This window comes from Protopterus annectens, chromosome 7.part1, assembly GCF_019279795.1.
Source record: "Protopterus annectens isolate FY-2018-M chromosome 7.part1, PAN1.0, whole genome shotgun sequence".
NCBI classification, from domain to species: Eukaryota; Metazoa; Chordata; order Ceratodontiformes; family Protopteridae; genus Protopterus; species Protopterus annectens.
In genome coordinates, this window is record NC_056740.1 from 492,542,335 (window position 1) to 492,567,003 (window position 24,669).

General features: G+C 43.0%; 1 protein-coding gene across 1 annotated transcript in view; it reads left to right on the forward strand.

Annotated features, from left to right (window-relative positions):
- Positions 1-24,669, forward strand: part of IP6K1 (inositol hexakisphosphate kinase 1) — a 429,460-nt gene that overhangs the window by 311,804 nt on the left and 92,987 nt on the right. Inside the window, exon 4 of the mRNA XM_044078513.1 lies at positions 23,507-23,685. Coding sequence (XP_043934448.1) covers positions 23,507-23,685 — 179 coding nt within the window. The remainder of the gene's footprint in view (positions 1-23,506; positions 23,686-24,669) is intronic.

Here is a 24,669-nt window from a genome sequence, read left to right on the forward strand (position 1 = left end):
ATCAGAAGGAAAGGCTATTTCAAAGCAGGCAATTTCAAAGTGGATAAGCCATTGCATCCGTTTCTGCTACTTACACCATGGTAAACCTGCACCCAAGGGCATTAGGTCTCACTCCACCAGAGCTGCAGCTACTTCAGCAGCCTTTCTCAGAGGGGTACCAACCAAAGACATTCTAGAGGCTGCTACTTTGGAGTTCTGTTCACATCTTTACAAAGCATAGATTTCACCAATTTCTGGCCCATAGCAATCCTTTCCCCTCTATCCAAAATTCTAGAAAAATGTGCCCACAATCAAGTCATAAAGCACTTTCTAGACTATAAAATCTTGTCCCCCACCCAACATGGTTTCATACCTGGACACAGTACCACCACTGCCCTTATATCATTCTTGGATACTGTAAACTGTGCAAGAGACACAGGGAAAATTGTGTCCTCTTTATTCCCTGACCTATCAGAGGTTTTTAATACCATCTCACGTCCCCTACTTATCACTAAACTAACCTAGGAATCTCACCCCCTACCTTAGATTGGTTCTGTTACTACTTTACAAATAGATAACAAACAAAATGGGAGCAGTACTTCTCACTTTATCTGCCAATGGGCCCCTCCTTTTCAGCATATTTGTTAATGACTTCCACTCCTCCCTGTCCCAGACCTCACCTATTCAATATGCAGATGATTTCACCATCATCTGCTCTGCCTACTCCACCAGTGAACTCCAAAAACTAACTGAAATCGCCTTCTCATCCACAGAAACGTGGATGGACAACAGTCACCTAGCCCTAAATCCTAATGCAACCAAACTCCTTCTATTCACCCCTAAAAGATCCACCCCCATAAACAGGTCAGAGTTTACTAGTCAGTCTCAGAACAGCACTGTCATCAAAGTAGTGCCTCACACTAAACTTCTTAGAGTTGCTGTCGATAAAAATCTCCCCTTTGACCTTCGTATCCTAAACATCAGAAAGACCCACCAAAAGTTAGGTCTGCTTTACAGATATATAACTTACCTCAACCACTCAGCCAAAAAACCCTAGCATCGTCCTTTCTTTTACCATCTCTACTACATGGTGCCCCCCTGCTCACAGGCAGTTCAACTCCCTCTAAAAAACAAACTTGAATCTTGTTACAGTAAAGTAGCACAGTTTGCCAAGAATACTACGCATACCTCCCATCACTGTATATCCCTTCAAAAACTTAATTGGCTTGAACTACCTCACTTCCTAACTTACCTACAGCTCACCACTGCACATAACAGGCAAACGTGGGAGGACTATGGCTCACCAAGTTCGCAGACGACTGCAAACTGGGCGCCATAATCAACTCTCCAGCTGACACAAACATCCTTCAAAAAGGTCTCAGACAGATAACTGGTGCCAGCGCCATGGTTTAAAGCTAAATGCCAAAAAATGTATAGTCATACCCTTTGGCAAAAACAATGTGCCCACAAATTACCACATAGGCGAAAACCCATTAAGTACAGAGAAAGTTATTAGGGACCTGGGGACCCAAGTTGATAGCAATCTCTCCTTTGAAAACCACATTGCCAAAGTGGTTAGAAAGACCTTCTACATAGCCCACCTCATCACGAAGGGTTTCACATCTAGATCAAGAGAGGTAATCGTGCCCCTTTATTCATCCCTTATCAGGCCCATCATAGAATACAATGCCCCTTTTGGGATGTACCTTACCCGACACCTGCAGCAATTAGAAAGACCCCAAAAGTATCTCACTAAGAGGATCAAGGGTCTCAAACAGATGCCATATGCTGCTCGGTTAAAAAAACTCCAGCTCTACTCAGTTGCATACCGCCTACTTTGAGGCGATCTATGCCTGACATACAAAGCTATGTCAAATCCAGAATTAATGGACATGCTCCACCTCAGTAAATCTAAATCCCTTAGAGCCACACGCTCGAGGGACTTGAACCTCAGCACAGAAATAAATAGAACTTGCTGGAGGGACAGGTTCATAACCCAGAGGCTCCCTTCGCTCTGGAATAGAATTCCAGTTCATGTGAGGCAGAGCACCTCATTGAATCTCTTCAAGAAGAATCTCGATAAGTGGATGGGGGTTCGTAGGTTTGTCCCAGGGATTACTCCCGTGTCACTATTAGACAGAGGCACAGTAAACTAAACCTTAAAAAGGGCACAGTATACTCAAATCAAGGGGGTGGCGTAAGCCATACAGAATCGGGCTAGGCTTATAATTGCCCCAGGTCAGATAGCCTAGTATGAACCTATGAACCTATAAAATCATAACCAAACCAGAAGATTGCCCTTCCCTAGCCTCACTAATGTCCCCCTACAGCTCCGCTAGATGCCTCAGATCAGAAGATAAATGTCTTCTAAAGGTAGAATTACCCAACCTTACAGCTGGCCAAGCTCTTTACTCCATTGCTATAGCCAGGGTGAGAAATTCCTTAGCCACCGCAATCAGAACCACTTCTAACCACACCATTTTCAAGAAGTCTCTGTAGGAATACCGCTCCAAACTATGGCTCTGTATATGCTTAAATAATTCTAGCCTTGCATGAAACTAGAGACCTCTTCTAACAATGTGAACACTTTGAAGTATCGCTCTTCACTTAACTCTTCTCCCTCAGTTTTATGCAGCCTCAGCTGTAAGTTGAAATTTAAAGAAAAGAATGCCTGATTCTAATTGTATATCAACATGTGTATAGTACCTGGATGTAAATCATTGTTTTTGTATTTTGTCTAATGTTTCTTACTAGTAACCTGAATATGTTAACAGTCATTATATAACTTTATCTCTTCAATGTATACGTAATATGTGGAGCTTTTCTCCCCAGGCCGCCACTGAAAATGGGCAGTCCTAGGCCCAGTGGACTATCCTAGAAAACAAATGCAAATAAATAAAAATAAAAATTCCCACTTTTCTTTCTCTCGCCATCACCCCCACTCTCTTTCATTTTCTTCTAACTGTAAGATCAAATTACACACTTTTAGTGTTGCATAAACTAATTACCACCGTCCAAGTTCTTTGTACTAGTATCGTTTTTCCATACAATTTTGTGTTAAATTACTTCAATATTTCATTAGAACTCAACGTGTTATTCTCGGCTGGAGCACCTTCTGTGTGGAGTCTGCACCCCCCCCCCCGCACGCGTGGTCGAGTGGCCTCAGAAAGACATGCTAGAATGGGCGTGCCTTCGCTGAAGGGTGGGCGTCGGGCTGGCAATTCGGCACCCGTAAAAAATCTACTGCCAATTAATAGCGGACCGGAGTTGCGCTGTGGCGACCCCTAACCGGGAAAAGCCAAACATTTTTAATGTAGTGTTTTCTGTAGGCCTCTGTGCTACATATATTTTTATACTCCTTGTTTGGAACTTTCCTATCCAGGCCTTCCCTGAAAAAGAGCTTTTTCTGCTTGGTCTAAGTACCCTAATAAAAAAAAAAAAAAAAAAAATACATACATACTTATATGACAAGTCTAGTAAACGTAACCAATACCCTTTGATTTGGCGTGCCTTCGCTGAAGGCCACCCTCTCAAACTCAAGAACCCCACTCAGCCTTCCTGAAGACACTGGAGAGTATGAATGTCTCTCCAAATACCATCATATTGGGAGACTTCAACTACCCAAACATAGAATGGGAACATTGCTCAAGCCCCAACACCCTAGCCCAAAGGTTCCTAGAATTCATAAACTCAAATGCGATGGAACAACTAGTCACCATTCCCACAAGAAGGAGATAATATACTAGACCTGATCATCACAAACATGGGGACAAAATGCTCCACACCGGAAGTATACCCCTCATTGGTGAGATCAGACGGTAAATTAATCTCACTGGAAATCCACATCCCGCCCTCACCCCCTGCACAAAAGACCACAGTGAAGAACTTCTCAAAAGCCAACTTCACACTTAAGACTTCAAGGCCCCTGGGCCAGTGGAAACCACAACCCACACCGCTGAATCCTTTATGAATACCTTCTACGGGCACCTTCAAGATTGCATGGATCATGCAATCCCAAATAAAACCAAGACCCATTCCCCCAAAGGCAGGTGCCCTGTCTGGTGGACCCCAGCCATTAACCAACTTTACAACAGGAGGAGGAAGCTACTACATGACAGAGCAAAATCCCTAAAAGGGAAGGCATCTCTGATCAGTACTAGCAAAAAACTACAATCACTCATAAAATCATCCAAGGCCAACTTTAAGAGAAAAATCGCAAAAGACACAAGACAATCACAAGGCCTTCTTTAGCTATGTTAGAAACCTGGGTGGAAACTCCCAGATATGCTCAGAGTTAGTCCAAAATGACACAAAATACACTGAACCCACAGACATTGCCAACATTCTGGCAGACAGGTTCAGTGCAAATTTCTCCACCCCCTCCCCCCCAAAAGGAGAAATATCTATCCCAGCAGAGTGTAGCCTCCCTAACATCTCGGATGCCCAGGTGAGAGCCGCCCTCTCCAAAGCTAAAAACACAGCATCAATGGGACTGGACGGTGTCCCGGGCTGTGTGCTACATGAACTCCAAGAGGAACTAAACCCGCATATAAGCCTGCTGTTTAATCTTAGCCTTACTACAAGATACGTACCCAAAGAGTGGCGTACAGCAACAATGGTCCCACTCCACAAAGGCAGTGCTTCTACAGACCCTGGAAATTACCGCCCCATAAGCTTGACGAGCCTGGTCTGCAAAGCTATGGAATGGATCATTATGGAACTCATAAACAAAGACATTGGGGACCTACAGACACTGGATCCTACCCAATTTGGCTTTGTCAAGGGCAGATCCTGCCTTTTGAACTTGGTCAACTTTTTTGAAACAGTCACTAAGGCCATTGATGAGGGTAAGGCAGTTCACACAGCCTACCTTGACCTTGCAAAAGCCTTTGACACAATACCCCACTCGGGCATCATAGACAAACTCACCAGCTTAGATGTAAACCCATATGTCACAAGATGGGTTGCAAACTGGCTCAGGGACAGAACCCACAAGGTCAGAATTGCTGGAGCCATGTCAGACTCTAAGCCAGTCACAAGCGGTGTCCCACAAGGCTCAGTCCTGGGACCCCTCTTGTTCAGCATTTATTTTTCCGAGGTGAAAGCAAACATAGGAGGATTGTGGCTGACAAAGTTCGCAGATGACTGCAAACTGGGCGCCATAATTGATACTCCAGCATCCTTCAGAAAGGCCTCATAGAAACAGATAATTGGTGCCAGAGCCATGGCCATAAACTGAACACCAAAAAATGTATAGTCATACCCTTTGGGAAAAACAAGGTACCCACAAATTACCACATAGGTGGTAATCCATTAAGTATGGAAGAGGTAATCCGGGACCTAGGGACCCAAGTTGACAGTAACCTCTCATTTGACACTCACATTGCCAAAGTGGTTAGGAAGACCTTCTATATTGCCCACCTTATCATGAAGGGATTCACATCTAGAGCAAGAGAGGTCATTGTGCCCCTGTACTCTTCTCTTATCAGGCCCATGATTGAGTACAATGCCCCATTTGGGATGTATCTTACCCGACACCTGCAGCAGTTAGAAAGACCCCAAAAGTTCCTCACCAAGAGGATAAAGGGTCTCAAACATATGTCATATGCTGCCCGGCTGAATAAACTCCAGCTCTATTCAGTCGCATACCAACTACTCAGAGGTGATCTATGCCTGACGTACAAGGCCATGTCCAATCCGAAATTAATGGACATGCTCCACCTCAGAAAATCCAAATCCATCAGAGCCATGAGAGCAAGAGATTTGAACCTCAACACAGAAATAAATAGGACGTGCTGGAGGGACAGATTCATAACCCAGAAGCTCCCTACACTCTGGAACAGAATCCCAGTCCATGTTAGGCAGAGCCCCTCACTGACTCTCTTCAAGAGAAATCTTGACGAGTGGATGGTAGATCGTAGGATTACCCCGGGTGTCATCTCTGTGTCACTACTAGATAGAGGCACAGTAAACTAAACCCTAAATGGGCATAGTATTCTCATCCTAAGGGCTGGTGAAAGCCACACACACTCTGGCTAGGCTTATAAATGCCCTAGGGCAGATAGCCTAGTACGAACCTATGAACCTATAAATTGCATGCACGGTTCACATATTTATAAGCATGGCTCCAAAGTAATAAACTTCCACTAAACTCAGAAAAAAAGTTATGTTTTTTGTCTACCCTCTCAAAGACCGACTTCCAGCCCATGTCTTATCCATAAAGAAGTCAAAGGGGAGTATATCCCAGATGTTTTACAACTGAAGTATGTTGGATTTGTACTTGACCCATCCATCAACTTTACTCTTCACAGATAATGTCATTCTTAAGATGTCATCCCAACTTAAATTATCAATTTCATCTCCCACCTTCTTACATAATATCCTAATTCCAAAATTAATTTGCCATTCCTGTCCTCTGCCTTCCATCATACCACTATACATGCAAATTATGCATCACTGAAAACGAAATTTGAAGATTTGTACTTGCTGAATCTGCAGACACCACTGTGACCCCTAAAAAATCCATTACCTGTAACTAACAGAGCTACCTTTGTGCTTTGATATTTAAAATTCTGCAACTTGGTTATTGCCATCCCATGAAAAGACCGCTCCCAATCAGGGAACCACATTACACCCTCAGAATTCAAAACTACCATAAACTACCATAAAGAAAGAGCTTTCCTCAGGCTACAGCCTGCACTATGGAGCTATGTCCTGAACAAAGTTAGAAACAGTCAAACACTACAGGTTTTCAGATCAGTGGCACAACATGTAGTACACACACACCTTTGGTGCGGAAGGCTGTGGGCTCTGTTCCCACACCAGGGCGATGGATTGTTGTTAGGAACATAGAAACATGTTAAGAATGCACAAAAACGTATTAGAAAAATCGCTGATCCAGATGGGATACTGTTTAAATTTCTGCGTGTTAATTGTTCTACTTTCACCACCAAAGAGACATTTGCATGCAATGCTATGTTTTACTGTGATGGAAAGTGAAAATTCTGGCCATGTTGTTGCTCTTACAAATACTTGCATGCACTTCAGCACCCCACCACACACAGACGGAGACGTGCACAGACAGACAGAAGCTACATCAACAATTGTTTTACATTGAATTTGAATGCAGATAAAATCCAAGTGAAACAGTAAAGATTTTAGAAAATGGTTCAGAAATGTGTTGACTTTGAAAATGAATCCATATACTTTCAAATGCTCACCATAAATGGAGCTCCTGAGAGAGACCCTGATTTTCTGTCAGACAAGTTTCCACGAAAAGGTGGCATACTAATTATCAAGGATTAGTGTTGTATGCAACAAAGTTGGCAGTATTTAAGTCGTGTCCCATCTGGATCACTGATGCTTTATAAATTTGTGTGCATATTAACAGGTTTCTATGTTCATAACAGTATGAATTTGGCAGATGGTCAACTTTAGTCAAGACCACGTTGTTGTTGACCATGTATATCTGACAAACAATTGTGGTTTGCTTTTCACCAGTTGATTGCTAGCTGTGTAGATGAAAGTGTCATCTACATTTTGTGGTATGCTGCTAATGCAAATTTGTTGCACAAGTTGATAAGCATGGTGAACAGCAGAGTGTCCAAGGAAAGATCCTTGGGATACTCTAAATCATTTTGAAGCTGAAAACATTGCTGTCTAGCAGAGAACTGCAGCAGTCTGTTGCTAAGATCGCAACAGAACTAGTGTACTGATGTATTTAAACTATAAAGTAGTAACAGGTTAGGATAAATGAATACTCAAAGGAATCTGTGGCTTTTAATAAGTCTGCAAATTCAGCACCAGTGAGCTTGCCTTCATCTTAGAGCTGTAAGTCCGTCGGTAACGACTAGCAACATTGTTGCCATGTAGTGGCCTTTTTAAAGTCCATGTTTAGGTTGGGCATAGGACTGGGACTGGCTTGTTGTTGTCAGGCCTGTACGTGCGCTCTTGTTTTGGTAGTTTCTTTAATTTATGGGAATAGGTGGTTGCAGGGAAAGTGTTTGTGTTGTGCTTAAGGGAAGAACAAAGTGCAATATGCCCAGAGAAATTTTGATAGATACCATCAACCCTTGCTTTCCCAAAATGTGGTATTTATCTGAACCACTCTTACTTTGCCAAAGATTTTACTAAATTGAATGTCACTGGTAAATGGTTGACATTTCAGAAATGGCCTTGGGGGAACTGCATGTGTGCTAACTTCAGAAGGAGAAAAGCAACAAAGGCTACTTGTGTGGGAATGTATCTCTACTCTTTAGTGAGTAGCAGATTAATAGCTTGTATGAGCTTAGCTCATTCAGTTGGAAAACTTACAGCAGGTTAGTCGCAGTTTCTCATATTTCTCTGGTGGAGAGCTTGTAATGTAAGACATACTGAAAGTCATCTCAGGCTGCTCTGGCTACCACGTTTTCTATTTTCTCCATGGTTGCTGTTGATACTTGAATCTTAAGGATACTTCTTATGTCACTCTTGTGGTTTGTAGCTTGGTGTCTCCTAATAGCATCCTCCACTTGTTGGCATCAGCATAGTCTTTTCGGCCATCCACTGTAAAATCCTTTAAATGTAACAGACAGAGCAGTTTAAATCAGACAGTGGACTGCCTGAGATTCCAGTTCCTATTGATCGCAGTCTGTCGTACTGCCAGAATCCTTTTCAGGGTATAGGTGAACACCATTGCATGCATTTATTGCACTGCCAGAATCCTTTTCATTGTAAGTTTGACCACCAATGCATGCAATGATTGCACTGCCAGAATCCTTTTCAGTGTATATGTGAACACCTTTGCATGCAATGATTGCACTGCCAGAATTATTTTCAATGTATGTGTGAACAACATTGCATGCACTGATTTTGCCCTTTAGAAGACCTGAACTTCTGATTCTTTCATATATGATGCCAACATGTACCAGAATGGAACAGGATCTGACTAAATTCTGAAAATGAAGGACAGCTGCTGTGCAGTGGACCCTTTCATAGGTTCATAGGTAGGTACTAGGCTATCGGCCCTAGGGCCCATACAAGCCTAGCCAAAAAATGTACCCTGGCTTTCGCCACCCAAGAAAATTATTTTCCTGTGGCCCTGTCGAGCAGAGCCACAGAAGTGATCAATTGAATTTCCCATTTCCCATCCAATCATCAATATTTTTCTTGAAGAGTGCTAATGAGGAGCTCTGTTTGACATAGATAGGTAGTCTCTTCCAGAGTATGGGAAGTCTCTGGGACAGGAATCTATCCCTCCAGCATGTTCTGTGTATTGTGTTGACAAGGTTAAGGTCCCTAGAGCGTGTAGCTCGGAGGGATTGGGATTTCTTTAAGTGGAGCATGTCCAACAGCTCTGGGTTTGACATAGCTTTGTAAGTTAGGCAGAGATCGCCCCTGATTAGGCGATATGCGATGGAGTAAAGCTGTAGTTTTTTCAGACGGTCTGCATAGGGCATATGTTTGAGGCCAGTAATCCTCTTTGTGAGGTATTTCTGTGGTCTTTCCAGTTGTTGTAGATGTCTTGTGAGGTACATACCAAAAGGGGCGTTGTACTCTATAATGGGTCTAATGAGTGATGAGTAGAGGGGAACAATGACCTCTTTTTTTCTGGATGAGAATCCTTTTGTGATGAGATGAGCCACGTAGAAGGATTTCCTGGCCACGTGATTATCAAAGGAGAGACTACTGTCCACCTGTGTCCCGATCACATTTTCGGCATTAAGTAGACTACCAGCTATATGGTAGTTCATGGGTACAGAGTTCTTACCAAAGGGGATGACTACACTTTTTGGCATTGAGCTTCAGGCCATGGCTTTGACACCAGGTATCTTGTCTCATTGAGGCCCTTTTGTAGTTTGTCCACATAGTTAGGAGTTTCGATTATGGCTCTTAGTTTGCAGTCATCTGCAAACTTTGTTAGCCAAAGACCTTCTGTGTTGGCCTGTACTTCATAGAAGTAGATACCAAACAGGAGAGGACTCAGGACTGAACCCTGTGGTACTCCACTTGTCACTGGTCTGATGTCGGATTTGGAATCCGCTACTTTCACAGTGTGTGTTCTGTCCGTGAGCCAGTTGGCAACCCATCTTGTGACATAGGGATTTATACCTAGTTTAGTGAGCTTATCTATAATTCCAGAGTGGGGGATGGTGTCGAAAGCCTTGGCGAGATCTAGATAAGCTGTGTGAACCATTTTACCCTCATCTATGGCTTTGGTGACTGCTTCAAAGAAGTCAATCAGGTTTAAGAGACATGATCTGCCTTTCACAAATCCAAACTGAGTAGGGTCCAGAGTTTGGAGATTACCAATGTCTTTGTTTATGAGTTCCATGATGATACATTCCATGGCCTTGCAGACCAGGCTTGTCAGGCTAATGGGGCGGTAGTTCCCGGGGTCCGTTGTAGCTCCCCCTTTATGGAGTGGGATAACTGTCGCGGTGCGCCATTCAGTGGGTACAAAGCCTGAGGTGAGGCTATGATTGAACATGGTACTTAGGTAGGGTGCCAGTTCATTCTGTAGTTCATGTAGAACGCAGCCTGGGATATTGTCAGGTCCTATGGATGCTGTGTTCTTGGCTTTGGAGAGTGTGTTTTTTACCTGTGCAGCCGTGATTATAGGAACTTTGCATTCTTCAGGTATAGAGATGGGCCCTCTAGGGGGTGAGAGGGGGGTAAAGTTAGCACTGAACCTGTCTGCTAGGATGTTGGCAATATCAGTTGGTTCTGTATATTTAGTGCCATTATGCTGCAACTCAGAGCAGATCTGAGTGTTCCCATTTAGATTCTTGACATAGCTATAGAATGCTTTGTGGTTGTCTTTAAAGTCAGTGGCAATTTTGTTTTCATAACTAGCTTTGGAGGGTTTTATGAGGGATCTCAGCTTCTTACTGAGGTTGACCAGGGAGTTCCTCCAGTCATGGGATTTTACTCTTTTTTGCAACAGTTTCTTTCTTCTGTTGTAGAGTTTGTTTATGGCAGAGGTCCACCAGATTGGCTTCCTTTTTTTGGAGGATAACATCTTGGTTCTGTTAGGGATAGCATGATCCATACACTCGTCTAAGGCTTATAAAGTGCATTTGTGTAGGATTTGGCAGTCATACCTCTATTGTCCGTCTGCATGGGTGTCATGAAGTTTGTCACTTCTGTCTTAAGAAGTGTGAAGTTGGCTATTGAGAAGTTTTTTACGATGGTTTCCCTAATTATGGCTGGGGGTGGGATGTGGATATCTAGGCTGATTAGCTTGTGGTCGGATCTGACCAACAAGGAATTGACCTCTGGTGTGGAACACCGGTTTCCCATGTTGGTAATGACCAGGTCTAGGATATTGCTGCCCCTGGTGGGGGTGTGAATAAGTTGATCCAAGGCGTTGGAATTTATGAATTCTAGAAAACGTTGAGCAAAAGAGTTGGTACATGAGTAGTTTTCCCTGTTAATGGTGGGGTAGTTGAAATCACCCATTATTAGGGTGTTGGGTTGTACCCTAATACTTTCCAGTGTATCAAGAAATGAGGAGTGTGAATCCTGGGGCATGGTGGGGGGTCTGTAGCAAGCTACAATTTGGATTGCGGTCTTGCCCAGAGTTAGTTGTACTTGGATAATCTCGGATGCATTATGCTGTGCAACTAGCCTGGAGGTGTGGATATCCTTAATGAATATGGACATGCCTCCACCTTTAGTGCTTCTTTCTGGGTTAGGTGGCCGAAAGGTGTGGTATGAAATGAAGCCTGGTAATGCAGGGGTGCTCTCTGGAGCTTTGAACCAGGTCTCTGTCACTGCACAGATGTCAATGTTCTCCATTTTAAGGAGTGCCTCGAGTGAGTGCATTTTGAGGTTTAGACTTCTAGCATTGAGTAGCATTACCCTCAGATTTTGCTTGCTTGTACCTGTTACGGTGGTGAATTTGTCCTTTGAAACTTGCCTAAAAAAGGCACTATAGGGGTTGCAAGAGTCTTAGCCAGTATCCGGAATCCTAAGGGCGACAGGTGCAGGCCATCTCTGGCAAAGCATCGTGGACTGTCAATCATGTCGTCCCAGGCAGACAAATACTGGATCCCCTTAGAATGACACCAGAAGCTTAGCCAATTGTTGAAGTCAATCATTTTGTTCTTGTACTGTGATATCATTCTGGGTGATGGCAGGATGCTACTCAGGGTTAGGGTCATACCCGCCTGGGATACAAGATCGGAGAGATCCTCCATGCCTTTTTTCATGTAGTCCAGGGAGGTACGTCTCAGGTCATTCACACCAACATGGACAATGACAGTGTCATATTTGTACTTATTGTGGAGTGACCTGAGTGCATGCGTTATGTGGCGGATCCTGGCACCTGACAGGCAGCTGACAGTAACTTTCTCCTTGTTTAGTCTAGTGAGTTCAGTTATGAAATTCTGCTAACTGTGACAGTCTGGTAGTACGAGGGAGATGCTTTAACAAAATCCTTAAAAAGGAACATTTGGCAGCTTCAGTCACTCGATTGTTTTTTCCTTTGCACCCCTAGCTTTATTCTTAATCTTCCATGTTCCTTCTGGGAAGCAATAAACCTCATACCTTCTAACTCTGCTCTTGACTAAAGGACCATCCCTGAATGAAGACTAAGGACAACAGGCAAATAACTCCAGCCTCCTCAATTAAGAAGTAAAGCTACTTGCTGTCCTATACCAGAGCCCTGTACCTTGGGAAGCAATAAAGTACGTGTTTCCCCAACCAAAGTAGTAAAACTGATACTTTCTCAAATTTGTTTTGTTATTTTTTCCTATATGTATTAAAAAGTTCTGCTACCTAGCCAGGTTACCCAGCAGCCGTACACCTTCCTAGCCCTGCATTTCTTGTTATCTTGCCCTTGCTAACCTTTTCTTTAATCTGCAAAGTGCCCCTTCCTCTTTTGATAAAATAGCTAACCCTGTTCTCTGTCTCTCCCTCACCCTTGAATAACTCCTACACTCTTCTGTTTTCCTTCCAGGCCAGCTCTCTCCACTAGTCCTGCCTTACATTCCCACCCTTCTCTGTCCCCCTGCTACATCTCCCAAGTATAGCTCGGCTGTACAAGACTGCCTACATACCTCTTAGTCTACTTGCTGCACTCCTCAACTTCTGGCCTTTTGCTTCCCCTCTTCTCCACCACCTCAGACAAGTTTAACCAACACTCACCCTTACTTCCAGTAAGGTGAATTGCAGCAGCCTGCTGCTCACTGATTGACTCTCTCATCCTTCCAGTCTGAACCCGCTCTGTTCGCGCTGCGGGCTCACTCCGCTCCCCTACCCTGCCCCCAAATTCCACCCGCCCCTAGCACTCCTACATTTATTCCTCAATCTCTCCACCCCTTATTCCAATTAATCAATTAGCTCTTCTCCCCCCTCACAACTACACTTAATCCACCCAGTCTGAATTACCCAACTTTTGCCTCTCCTTTCCACTCCCCCTACCCAATCTCCTCAATCTCCTCTCATACATTTCCTCTATCACCTCTCTCTCAGTACTCCTACTTCCCAAACATCTTACTACTTCATCCCTGCCTCCTTCATACAACTTCAGATAAACTACTTCTCTCCATACTTTCATTACTCACCTCTAACATACTCTTTACTTCAACTGACACTCCCTTCTCTCCCACTTTATACAACCATGGTTTTCTCAATCCTCCAACAACTTAGTCTCCTGCTCTCTCCTTCTCTTTCGGATTCCTTTATCAGCTCTTACTCTTCCTCTGCATATGCAATTCCCCCAACAAAAATAACTTCCCCCTCAAACTCCCTTCTCCATAACTCTTTCTCTCACTTCCATTCTATCTCTTCTTTTCTAATCCCACTCAATCAACTTCATCTGTTCCACTACAAAATACTATCCACTACTACTACTACATTTACACAGAAATTAACCTTTTTTCCAACTGAACCCTCTATCTCTATACCAACATTTCTCAAGTCTTTCCTACTCAATATTATATTTTTAGCCGGAGATATCCACCCCAATCCTGACCCTATCCTCTTTGACAACAATAATCACCCAACTCCCTCTCCCCTACCCCCAAGCATATTAAAAATCTTCACCCTGAACTCCCAAAGTCTCAATAACAAAGTCTACCTCTTCCAGGCCTGGTTAACCCACAACCAACCAGACATCTTAGCCATTTCAGAGACTTGGTTTAAACCCCATATTTCTGATTCAGAAATACTTCCCCCTGGATACCATATTATTAGAAATGACCGACCTATAAAAAAAGGTGGAGGCTCTGCCATAGTTTATTCTAAATCACTAACTGTAATTCCCCTCCAAATTCCAGTTCCTCAATTTGAAAATACTGAACTTACAGCTGGACTACTGAAACTAAATAGACACAAAAACATCTGTATCATTGCCCTATATATCTCCCCTGGAAATAATATCCCCATCCTTGAAGACATTCTCCAATGGGCTTCTACTAAAGTTAACTACGAAACATACATCTTAGGTGATGTAAATATCGACTGGAATAAAATTAACTCTCCCCCCCCCCCTCCCTTGCCATCAACCTTTATAACTTCACCCAAACAATCCAGCATATAACTAGACCCAACAAAATTAATCCCCCAGGTTCATCTATTGACTGGATCCTAGTCTCCAATCCAAACAAAATCACTAATTCTGGAACAATTCCAGACACCATTAGTGACCACCTGCCAGCCTTCATTCATTGCACTACCAACTCTTCCCCTCACCAACATCAATACATCCTAACTCGTAATCTTAGTAACTTCAACCCTACAACCTTCTCAAACCTATTTAAACAAATGAACTGGCAAGACCTTAGAACTCTCCCTCTTGACGCTGCTATCAACTACTTCAACTCTGTTTTCTTAGATACACTTAACTCTCTCAACCCTATCAGAAATAAAAGGGTAAAAATAAGTACCGCTCCTTGGCTATCTAAACTTACTAAACAAATTATGCATCAAAGGGATAAACTATGGAAACTGTTCCAAAACAATAAACTGCCCAACACCTTGCTCCAATATAAGCAACTACATAACCAAGTAAAACTATAAATTACCAAGGACAAAAAAGCCTATTACTCCAACCTCCAATCTAACAATAACAAAAACCCCAAAAAATTCTGGAACTCAATAAACTCTCTCCTTAATCCCGGTTCCAAAAATAATCCCAGTCCTGACCCAAATAAATCTGACCTAGAATTATGCTCAGAATTTAATTCTTTCTTCTTACAAACAATATCTGACCTAACTAAGACCTTCCCTACCAATATCCCTTCTGTTCCCATTCATTCTCCTTCCAATTCCTCCAATAACCCTCTCCTTGGATTTGAGCTCAAACCTGATGTTCTTCATCTCACATTGCTGCAGTCCTTACATATGGGTAGTCCGCTGTCCTCGGTCGGCCCGAATACCAAAGTATTAGGCTGACATCGGTCAAGGCGCTTAAAACTGACATCAGGACGTCAGGGTACAAAAGCGCATGACCGACGTCATTTCCTCAGTCTTTTTTGCCGCATGGTCCGATGCAGAAGCAGCGTTGCAAGTGCCGTTCGGCGTTCTGAAATTTTTCATTCGAGTTTCAGACCGAATCCAAGTTGGCTAAGTACCCGTTGGGGATTATTTTGGTTTTTCTTGCCTCAGTGTTTTACGGATGTCAGAAAAAGTGAATAACTGTATTTCTTGTGGGAAACAGATACCGCATAGGGATTATCATTCTTTGTGTATTCCTTGTTTGGGGCCTGAGCACGACGTTGTTGGGTGTCGCTTTTGTGCTAGGTTCAATAAACGCACTATTAAGCGAAGGTTAGATTGTGCTAGGCTGGTCTTTGGGAAGCGGTGCAATTATAATATGCCGTCGGATTCTCCGGCGCCCGCTTCTGCGAAGAAGCGCAAAGACACAGCAGTTAAACCCAGGCAAGATGAGTCGTCCGTTCCGGACGCCGGTTCTTTAGAGGCTTCAGTGGAACCGGTGGTTCCGACTGAGACTTCTCTGGAGTCTCAGGGGGAGACTTTGATTTTACAGGAGGTGGTCTCTCAGGAGACAGGTCAGGCTGAAGGGGCTTCTCAAGTTACTGTACTCCCCTTCCTTCCTAGGGTGGTTAGGCCTTCTCCTTCTGTTTCCAAGGCTTCTCCCAGAGGCAGGCCAGGTTTAGCTTCTGTTGGTGTCACTCCTAGTTCAGCAGGGTCTGTGCCTAAGAAGCACATGCTTAAAATGGCAGAAGATTTGATTACTCTGATTAGAGGTTCTATGCCCCCTCCTGATAAGAGGCCTAGGGTGGAGCCAGAGTTGGGAAGTTTTGAGCAGGCTTCGGATGTTTCAGTGTCTTCAGCTGAAGACTTGCAGGAGTACTCTCCTTATTCTGATTCTGATGCTGATGATTCCACTCCTTCGGCTTCTCCTCCAGAGGATTTTTCTTTTTCAGAGACACTTCATTCTATGAGGGAACATTTTAAGTGGGAAGGTCAGGACTTCTCTGATTCTAGGAAAAGGCTTGGGAGTTTTGCTGTTACCCCAGCATAGGCCCTTGGCTATACCCCCTGTTCTGGATGTTGTGGAAGATGTGTTTGCAGAGGCTTCACTTAATCCTGATTCTCTGCCTCCTGCTCCTGTTAAACCGGATAGGTATTACAGGGTGCCTGAGGCTCATAAATATCTTTATAAGAGTCCTAGGGTGGACCCAGAAACTATTAGTCAGGGACCTAAGGGTGTCAAGGCCTCTGTTGTAAAAAATCCGGTTCCTCTAGATAAAGAAGCCAGAGCTTTGGATAGATGGGGAAAGAAGGTCTATACATCTTCTACCTTAGCTATGAGGGCTTTGAATTGCCAGTTTCATATGTTGAAATATCAAAACTTTCTTCTTTCTCAATTGAAGTCTAAGGTGGTTGCTCTGGCGGAAGGCATTGAGTGTAAAGAATTGCAAGATTTGGTGCATGTCTCTGAACAGGTGGGTAAGCATTCATTACAGTGTGGTTTTGATGCTGTGCAGGCCTCGTCTAGGGTGGCTGCCACTGGCTCAGTTCTTCGCAGGCATGCCTGGTTGAAGGATCACAATTTATCTAACCATGTTAAGACAAGGATTTTGGATGCTCCTTTGCAGTCTGATGTGTTGTTTGGTTCACCTGTGGAGTCAGTCTTGAAGAAAATGGAAGACAAGGCTAAGTCTATGCAGGCTGTTAAAGATTTTTGCAAGTTCAGCCTCAAGTTTAGTAGGAATTGGCCTGCTAAGGGGTGGACGTATCCTTCTTATGATTCTCAGTCTAGGGGTAGATCTAGACGTGGTAGGGGCAGAGCTCAGAGTTCTTTCAGGCCTAGAACAGGGAGTTCACCTGCACAATCTTCGAGTGAGGGCAGGGGCCAGTCCTTTCGTAAACAGGCCCAATGACCTACTTTTTCAGCTGCCAGATCCTTCTGGCCTGGCAGCACCTTTGGGAGGAAGGTTAGCACTCTCTTCAAGGAAAATTGGATGTTGATTACCCAAGACAAATGGATATTGGATATCATACACCAGGGTTACAAATTTTATTTCCATACCTTGCCTCCTTTCAAAGGCATGCCGGACGTTCCTCCTCAGCAAAGACTAGAGGCTCGCAAACAAATTTCTCTACTGCTTCAAATAGGGGCCATACAACCGGTCCCTCTGCCAGAAGTGGGCCTAGGATTTTATTCTCGCCTGTTTCTAGTACCAAAGAAAGGAAACACGTGGAGACCAATTTTGGATTTATCCATCCTCAACACGTATCTGGACATTCCCAAGTTCAAAATGTTAATGTTACAACAGCTTTTACCTCTGCTGGGCAAAGATCACTGGATGGTGACTCTGGATCTCAAGGAGGCTTACCTTCATGTTCCTATCAGGCCCAGTTGCAGGAAGTATCTGCGTTTTCGGGCTGGGACTTCACATTATCAGTTCTCTGCATTGCCCTTTGGCTTATCTACTGTTCCCAGAGTGTTCACGAAGGTTCTGGCTCCAGTGGTAGCTTTCTTCAGGCTAAGAGGAATACAGATCTATCCTTATTTGGACGATTGCCTGATACTGGCCCAAGAAAAGGACGAACTTCTTCATCATTTACAGTATGTGATGGCAGTGTTAAGATGCCTGGGGTATTCTGTGAGCGAAATAAAGTCCAGTCTAGTACCCTCTCAGGACATGTGCTTTCTGGGTGTGAGACTGAATACAGCATCCCAGATGGCCTTTTTGACCCCGGACAAACAAAAGAATCTTTCTCTTTACTTCCACCAGTTGTCTCATCAGTCCAGGCTGACTGCAAGGACAGTCCTTCAAGCCTTGGGGTTCATGGCATCTTGTATTCTGGTACTTCCCAATGCCAAACTGCATATGAGGAAGCTACAATGGTATCTCAAGAATGTATGGACACAGCACTGCCAAGATTTGGACACTGTCATTCAAATAATACCTTGCATTCAAAAGGAATTTTTGTGGTGGGCTCAGGAATGTCACCTAAACAAGGGACTCTCTGTGACCCGGCCAGAGGCGAGTCAAATTTTAACGACAGATGCCTCAGACAAAGCTTGGGGAGCTCATCTAAATGGAAAATGGGTACAAGACACGTGGCCTGCCAGACTTCAACATCTACATATCAACTTGAAGGAGATGTTAGCAGTCCAATTTGCATTGATAGCTTTCAAGGATTTACTTCTTCCAGGGCAGGTGTTGATTCAAACAGACAACACAACTGTCATGTGGTACATCAACAAGCAAGGGGAACATTCTTATCCTCTATGCAGACAAGCAATGATTTTGTGGGAGACTGCTCTCAGTTTACAGCTAAATCTTCAGGCAAGGTTTCTGCCAGGAGCACAGAACTCCTTAGCAGATGTGTTGAGCAGACAAATTATGGATCCCCACGAGTGGAAATTGGATCCTCATGTATTTCAGAGATTGACAGTGTTATGGGGAACTCCAGACATAGATCTGTTCGCTTCTCCACTAAATTACCAGCTGCCAAAGTTTTGCACAAAAAGGTTTCATCCCTCGGCTTGGAAAGTGGATGCTCTCTCATTCAACTGGAGCAATCTTCACGTGTATGCCTTTCCACCTCTGCCTCTCCTCCCAAAGGTACTGCTGAAGGTCAGACAGGACAAGCCAAACATGATTTTAATAGCTCCAGATTGGCCTCGACAGCACTGGTACCCATTACTGAGAAGTCTGGTACAGGAGCCTCCATGGCCTTTGCCTTCGATTCCTCACCTGCTGTCTCAGGAGAGCAGTCATTTACTCAATGTCAAACTTCATTCTCTACATCTGACAGCCTGGCATATTCTGTTTTAAACCCTGGAGGGTCTCAGCTTCCACAACAAGTTTTGAATGTTATTTTGGAGGCCAGAAGGCCTAGTACAAGGAAAGTTTACGCAGGTAAATGGAGGAGATTTTTATTTTGGAGTACAGCAAAGGACTTTGATGTTTCTAAACCTAATTTAAGTGTTGCCCTTCAATACCTTACTGAGTTATTGGACAAAGGTTTGTCCTTCTCTATAAAGGTTCATGCTGCAGCAATTTCTGCTCACTATGACTGTGACCCACCATTATTTTCTCAGCCTTTGTTTAAGCAATTCCTTAGAGGGGCAAAGAATATAAGACCCCCACGTAGAGCTCCTACTCCTGCTTGGGATCTCAATTTTGTGTTGGAGAAACTCACTCTACAACCTTTTGAGCCTGCAGCATCGGCAGAGTTGAAATATTTATCTTGGAAGACTGCTTTTTTGTTGGCCATTACCTCTGCAAGAAGGGTTTCTGAATTACAGGCCCTTATGGCAGTTGAGCCTTTCTTAATTTTCCACAAGGATAGGGTGTCTTTGCGTACTAACCCTTCTTTTATGCCTAAAGTGGTTTCTAGTGTGGCTTTAAACCAAACTATTCATTTGCCTACTTTTTATGCAAACCCCAAAATAAAGGGGAAAGGATTTTGCACACTTTGGATATACACAGACAGTTGCGATATTATTTGAGCAGAACTAAAGGGTTCAGGCAGTCTCAGCAGTTGTTTGTTTCTTTTGCTTTGGGTTCTCAGGGCAAACCTGTTTCAAAACAAACTATTTCTAAGTGGATTGGTTTTGTATTGCTTTCTGTTATTCCCATCATGGTAAGGTGATTCCAGCTGGGATTAGGCCTCATTCCACTAGGGCTACTGCCACTTCTACAGCTTTTTAAGGGGTGGCTACTAAAGATATTTTGGAAGCAGCTACTTGGAGTTCAGTGCATACTTTCTCTAAGCATTACCACCTTCCACTTTACTCTAAATCTAGGGCTGGATTTGCAACTGCAATTTTACAAGGCATGTTGGCAGCTCCTAATGCTTTATAGTTTTGCCATCCTCCCTTACCTCTGCTTTGGGATTCTACCCATATGTAAGGACTGCAGCAATGTGAGATGAAGAACATAGTACAGTTTTGTACCTACCATAAATGTAGATGTTCGAAGATCCACATTGCTGCAGTCCAATTTACCCTCCCTCCTTCCCCTCTGTTGTTGAAGGTGGTGGTGTGGTTTGTGTTGTACATATTGTAAATATGGTTAGTGCACGGGTGGTTGGTTAGGTTTTGCAGGTTTTTGGCTTTGGCCTTTTCTGTTAGGGCCTTCTGACATCTGGGGCAAGAAAAGACTGAGGAAATGATGTCGGTCATGCGCTTTTGTACCCTGACGTCCTGATGTCAGTTTTAAGCGCCTTGACCGACGTCAGCCTAATACTTTGGTATTCGGGCCGACCGAGGACAGCGGACTACCCATATGTAAGGACTGCAGCAATGTGGATCTTCGAACATCTACATTTATGGTAGGTACAAAACTGTACTTTTCTACTAACTTCATAAAAAAACTTCTATCTAAACTTAAACCCTGCTCTAATGCCCCTGACAATATTCCCTCCTCCTTTCTAAAATGTGCTGCAGATGGGATAGCACTCCCGATCAGCATCATTATTAACAGATCTATTAACGAATCTTGCGTCCCCAAATTATGGCGCTCAGCTTATATCCTTCCACTGCACAAAGGAGGCAAGAACACCAACATCTCAAACTTTCGCCCCATTGCTCTACTCTCCCCTATCCCTAAAATCTTAGAAAAGTGTGTCCACTCCCAACTTATGCCTTTTCTAACCCAAAACCATCTTCTAACACCTACCCAACATGGCTTTCGTTATGGTCATAGCACTACTACTGCTCTATTATCCTACCTAGAAACTATCAATCAAGCCCGAGACTCTGGTCACCTGGTCTCTACTGTCTTGCTTGATCTCTCTAAAGCCTTCGACACTGTTTCTCATAATCATCTTCTCCTTCAACTATCAAACCTGCATCTATCTCCTAATTCTCTATCCTGGTTCTCTAGCTACTTATCTGATAGGTCTCAGGCAGTCAAATGGAAAAACTCCATCTCCCCCTTCCTACCCACCCCAACAGGTGTACCACAGGGATCCATCCTGGGACCCATGCTCTTTAATATTTTTATTAATAACTTTCATTCTGCTATCCCCGATGCCAAAATTATTCAATACGCAGACAATTCAACCATAGTCTGCTCTGCCACAAACAGCTCTGAACTGTTTCTCAAAACCCAAGCTGCCTTCTCAACCACTGAAAACTGGATGCATAAAAAACACCTCTCCCTTAATGCTAACAAATCCAAAATTCTCCTCTTCTCCCCTAGAAAATCTTACTCCTTCAATAAAGATACTTTCAAAAGTCCTTAGCAACTCGAAATCCACTATTGAAGTTGTTCCCTCTGCAAAACTCCTCGGTGTTACAGTTGACGAATTCCTAAAGTTCGACATACACATTCAACAAAATATTAAAAAAAACCATCATACAGGAATAATCGCTTTCTCTCTCACCACAAGGCACACTCTGGCCACTGCCTACCTTTTGCCCTCTTTACTTTATGGAGCCCCTCTCTTAACCAACTTGTCATACTCCAGCAGCTCCAAACTAGAAAGCTGCTATAACAAAATCTCTAAATTTGCGTCAAACTGTAAAAACTCCTCCCATCATTGCCTTTCCCTTCAATCCCTAAACTGGCTAGAACTACCAAACTACCTAACCTATCTGCAGCTCACAACAGCACACAAACTTATATTTCAGCCATCTAACTGTCCTGCTCTAGCTAATATCCTTCCTCCCTACACCCCTAAGAGATCTCTCGGATCTGAACATCAAAATCTGATTGATATCTACAAACCTAAAAGTCCTGCTGGCCAGCTTCTCCTCTCCTTCACTATCGGTAAGGCTTGGAACTCTCTCCCTTCCTCTCTAAGAACTATATCAAGCACTGAAAATTTCAAAACTCTGCTTTTCAAACATCTGTCCACTAAGTGGAAATGCACCTGCTTTCACCCTACCTAAAACTATTCAAAAACTCACAAATATCCTACCTAGAGTGTAAAAAGGTGAGGCTGCCCTTTAGTCCACCTCAACTAAAAACTATCCAAGTACATATTCATACCACATGGAGTGCTCCATTGCACTCAAAATGTCCCAAAGACTTATCTTCATTCTGCTTCATGTAAATATTGTAAATAGATTTCTTAACTCTCTTCTCTATGTGCTTATATAATTGCATTTTTCTCAAACTACTCTAAGAATTCCTTTACAAATGTATAACCTTCTAAGAATGTGCTCATGTGCTCAAATAATGCTTTGTCTTAAATTACCCTATAAGAACAGCTTATGATTGTATAACCTTTTAGAATAACCTTAGTGAAGTAGTATTTGACTTTGTTGCAATAATGAATGTTTCTATTGTACAAACTGATCACCTCAATGTATCATTCATATTTTATATTTCTGTATTTTATATTTGTACATCTGGAGCTTTTCTCCCCGGGCCTCCACTGAAAACGGGTCTCAGGGCCCAGGGGACTTCCCCGGTAATCAAACTGGAAATAAATAAATTAATTAATGTCATAGCTGTAGATGTGTCCTGTCCACTGTCCCCTCCTGATGACCAGTCAGAGTAGAGTGGCCCTCAGGAGGAAACTCTGCAGTTGCCATCAGGGTGGGTGTAGACCTTCAGCTTTGAATACTTGCATTGCTATAATATGGTCATATTATGGATGTTGAATTGTTTTGTAGTTTAGAACATTAGTTGATGCACTTTCTGTGAGTTGACTGTTATGCCACCCAGTGGCCAAAGTCTGTCATTACAGGCAGTTGTGTGGGGATGCAGGCAGAACTCATTGCTAGGAATTTAGGGCCATCTGAGTATCTGAGGCACATTCATGTAAGGTTATGGCTACCAAAAAGATGGGGATGTAAATCAACTATTACAGTGACTTCTGGTGTTGACTACTCTCCTGGAGTCCTTGGCTGGATATTACTTATCCAACTCTGTTTTTTTTCCTTCCCAACAAATGCAACATTTTCCATTCTGACAGCTACCCTGATGGCCCAAATCCATTATTTCTTGTAGCTGTACTTCATTACAAGTATAATCATTATTTAAAAGTATATTTGACACTAGTTACTATTTTTGAATACTGAGCATGTAATATAAGATGTATTTTGGCATATATTTGAATTTTACACAGTAGCTCTAATATTCATACTTTCTCGTTCTTTCGTTAGCCAAGAAATGAAGAGCCCGAAGGTGGATGTACATATTCCAACAGATGTTCCTTTCCAGATGTTGGATGGAAACAGTGGACTTGCATCAGAGTGTAATGCCTACAACCCTTGGAGTCTTCAGTGTCACAAACAGCAGCTGAATCGTATGCGTTCTGAATCGAAAGACCGAAAACTGCATAGTATCCTTTTAACATGTCACTTGTGCTGTAGGCACTTGAAGCTCGAAGAAGACTGGAGAATGTTGAACAATGTCCGTCTGTAAAGGAGCATCATGCCTTCAATCCGAGTAATTTAAGACTCAGAATCAGTGTTGTCTTCATGGGGAAAGGGACAGTTAAGGAAAACTCTGACCAGTATAATGACAACAGGGATAGGTTAACCCAAAATGCTTTGGTTTACTGTTGCAATGAACTGTGTCCTCTAAAATATTTTGTTGTAGTGTGTACTCGGCTGTACTGCCTTTACCTTGACTTGCTCACTTTTTTATTTTTAGTGAATTTCCTTGGTTAACATGGTTGACGCCATAGACTGGGTAACCGATATTAAGTCATGTAATGTGTTAAATGTAAGGTCACCGTAGTACCCATCATATGTGAAGTCCAACATCATTTGTTACATAGAACTAAGAGAGAGAGAGAGAGAGAAGGTTAGCTGTGCCTCATCACAGTGTGTTGAATTTCATATTTGATCTAGGCTCAGTATTAAACAAAGAAGATGAAAAGGTGACCTTTTGCTATGCCCATTTCCAGGGGAGCTTGTCTTGGTAGCAAGAATGCTGAAAATGTAAGTGCAAACATTTCACCCGTCCTCATTTCTTTACCATTGCAGCCTTTTCAGAGATTTGAGGTTAACTGCTGTAGACCATAGTTCCACAGTCCTTGTCAGATTCCACAGTGTAGTAGTCCCAGCAAAGTTAACGGTTTGGTTCTTAGCAGCTCAAATGCCTTCGACTCTACAGATAATAGCAGCCTGGGGCATGTTCCTTTTAAAGGCTCCCATCTTCACTTCGGACTCTTGAGATGCTTTTTTTTTTTCATATGTATAGGTGATTCATCTGACACTCAGTATTGTAATTGAGTCTTGGAATTTATGAAAAAGTTGTGAAACTGCAGGAGAACAATAAATGCTGACAATCTCTTGTTCTTATCTAAAGTTTTTTTTTT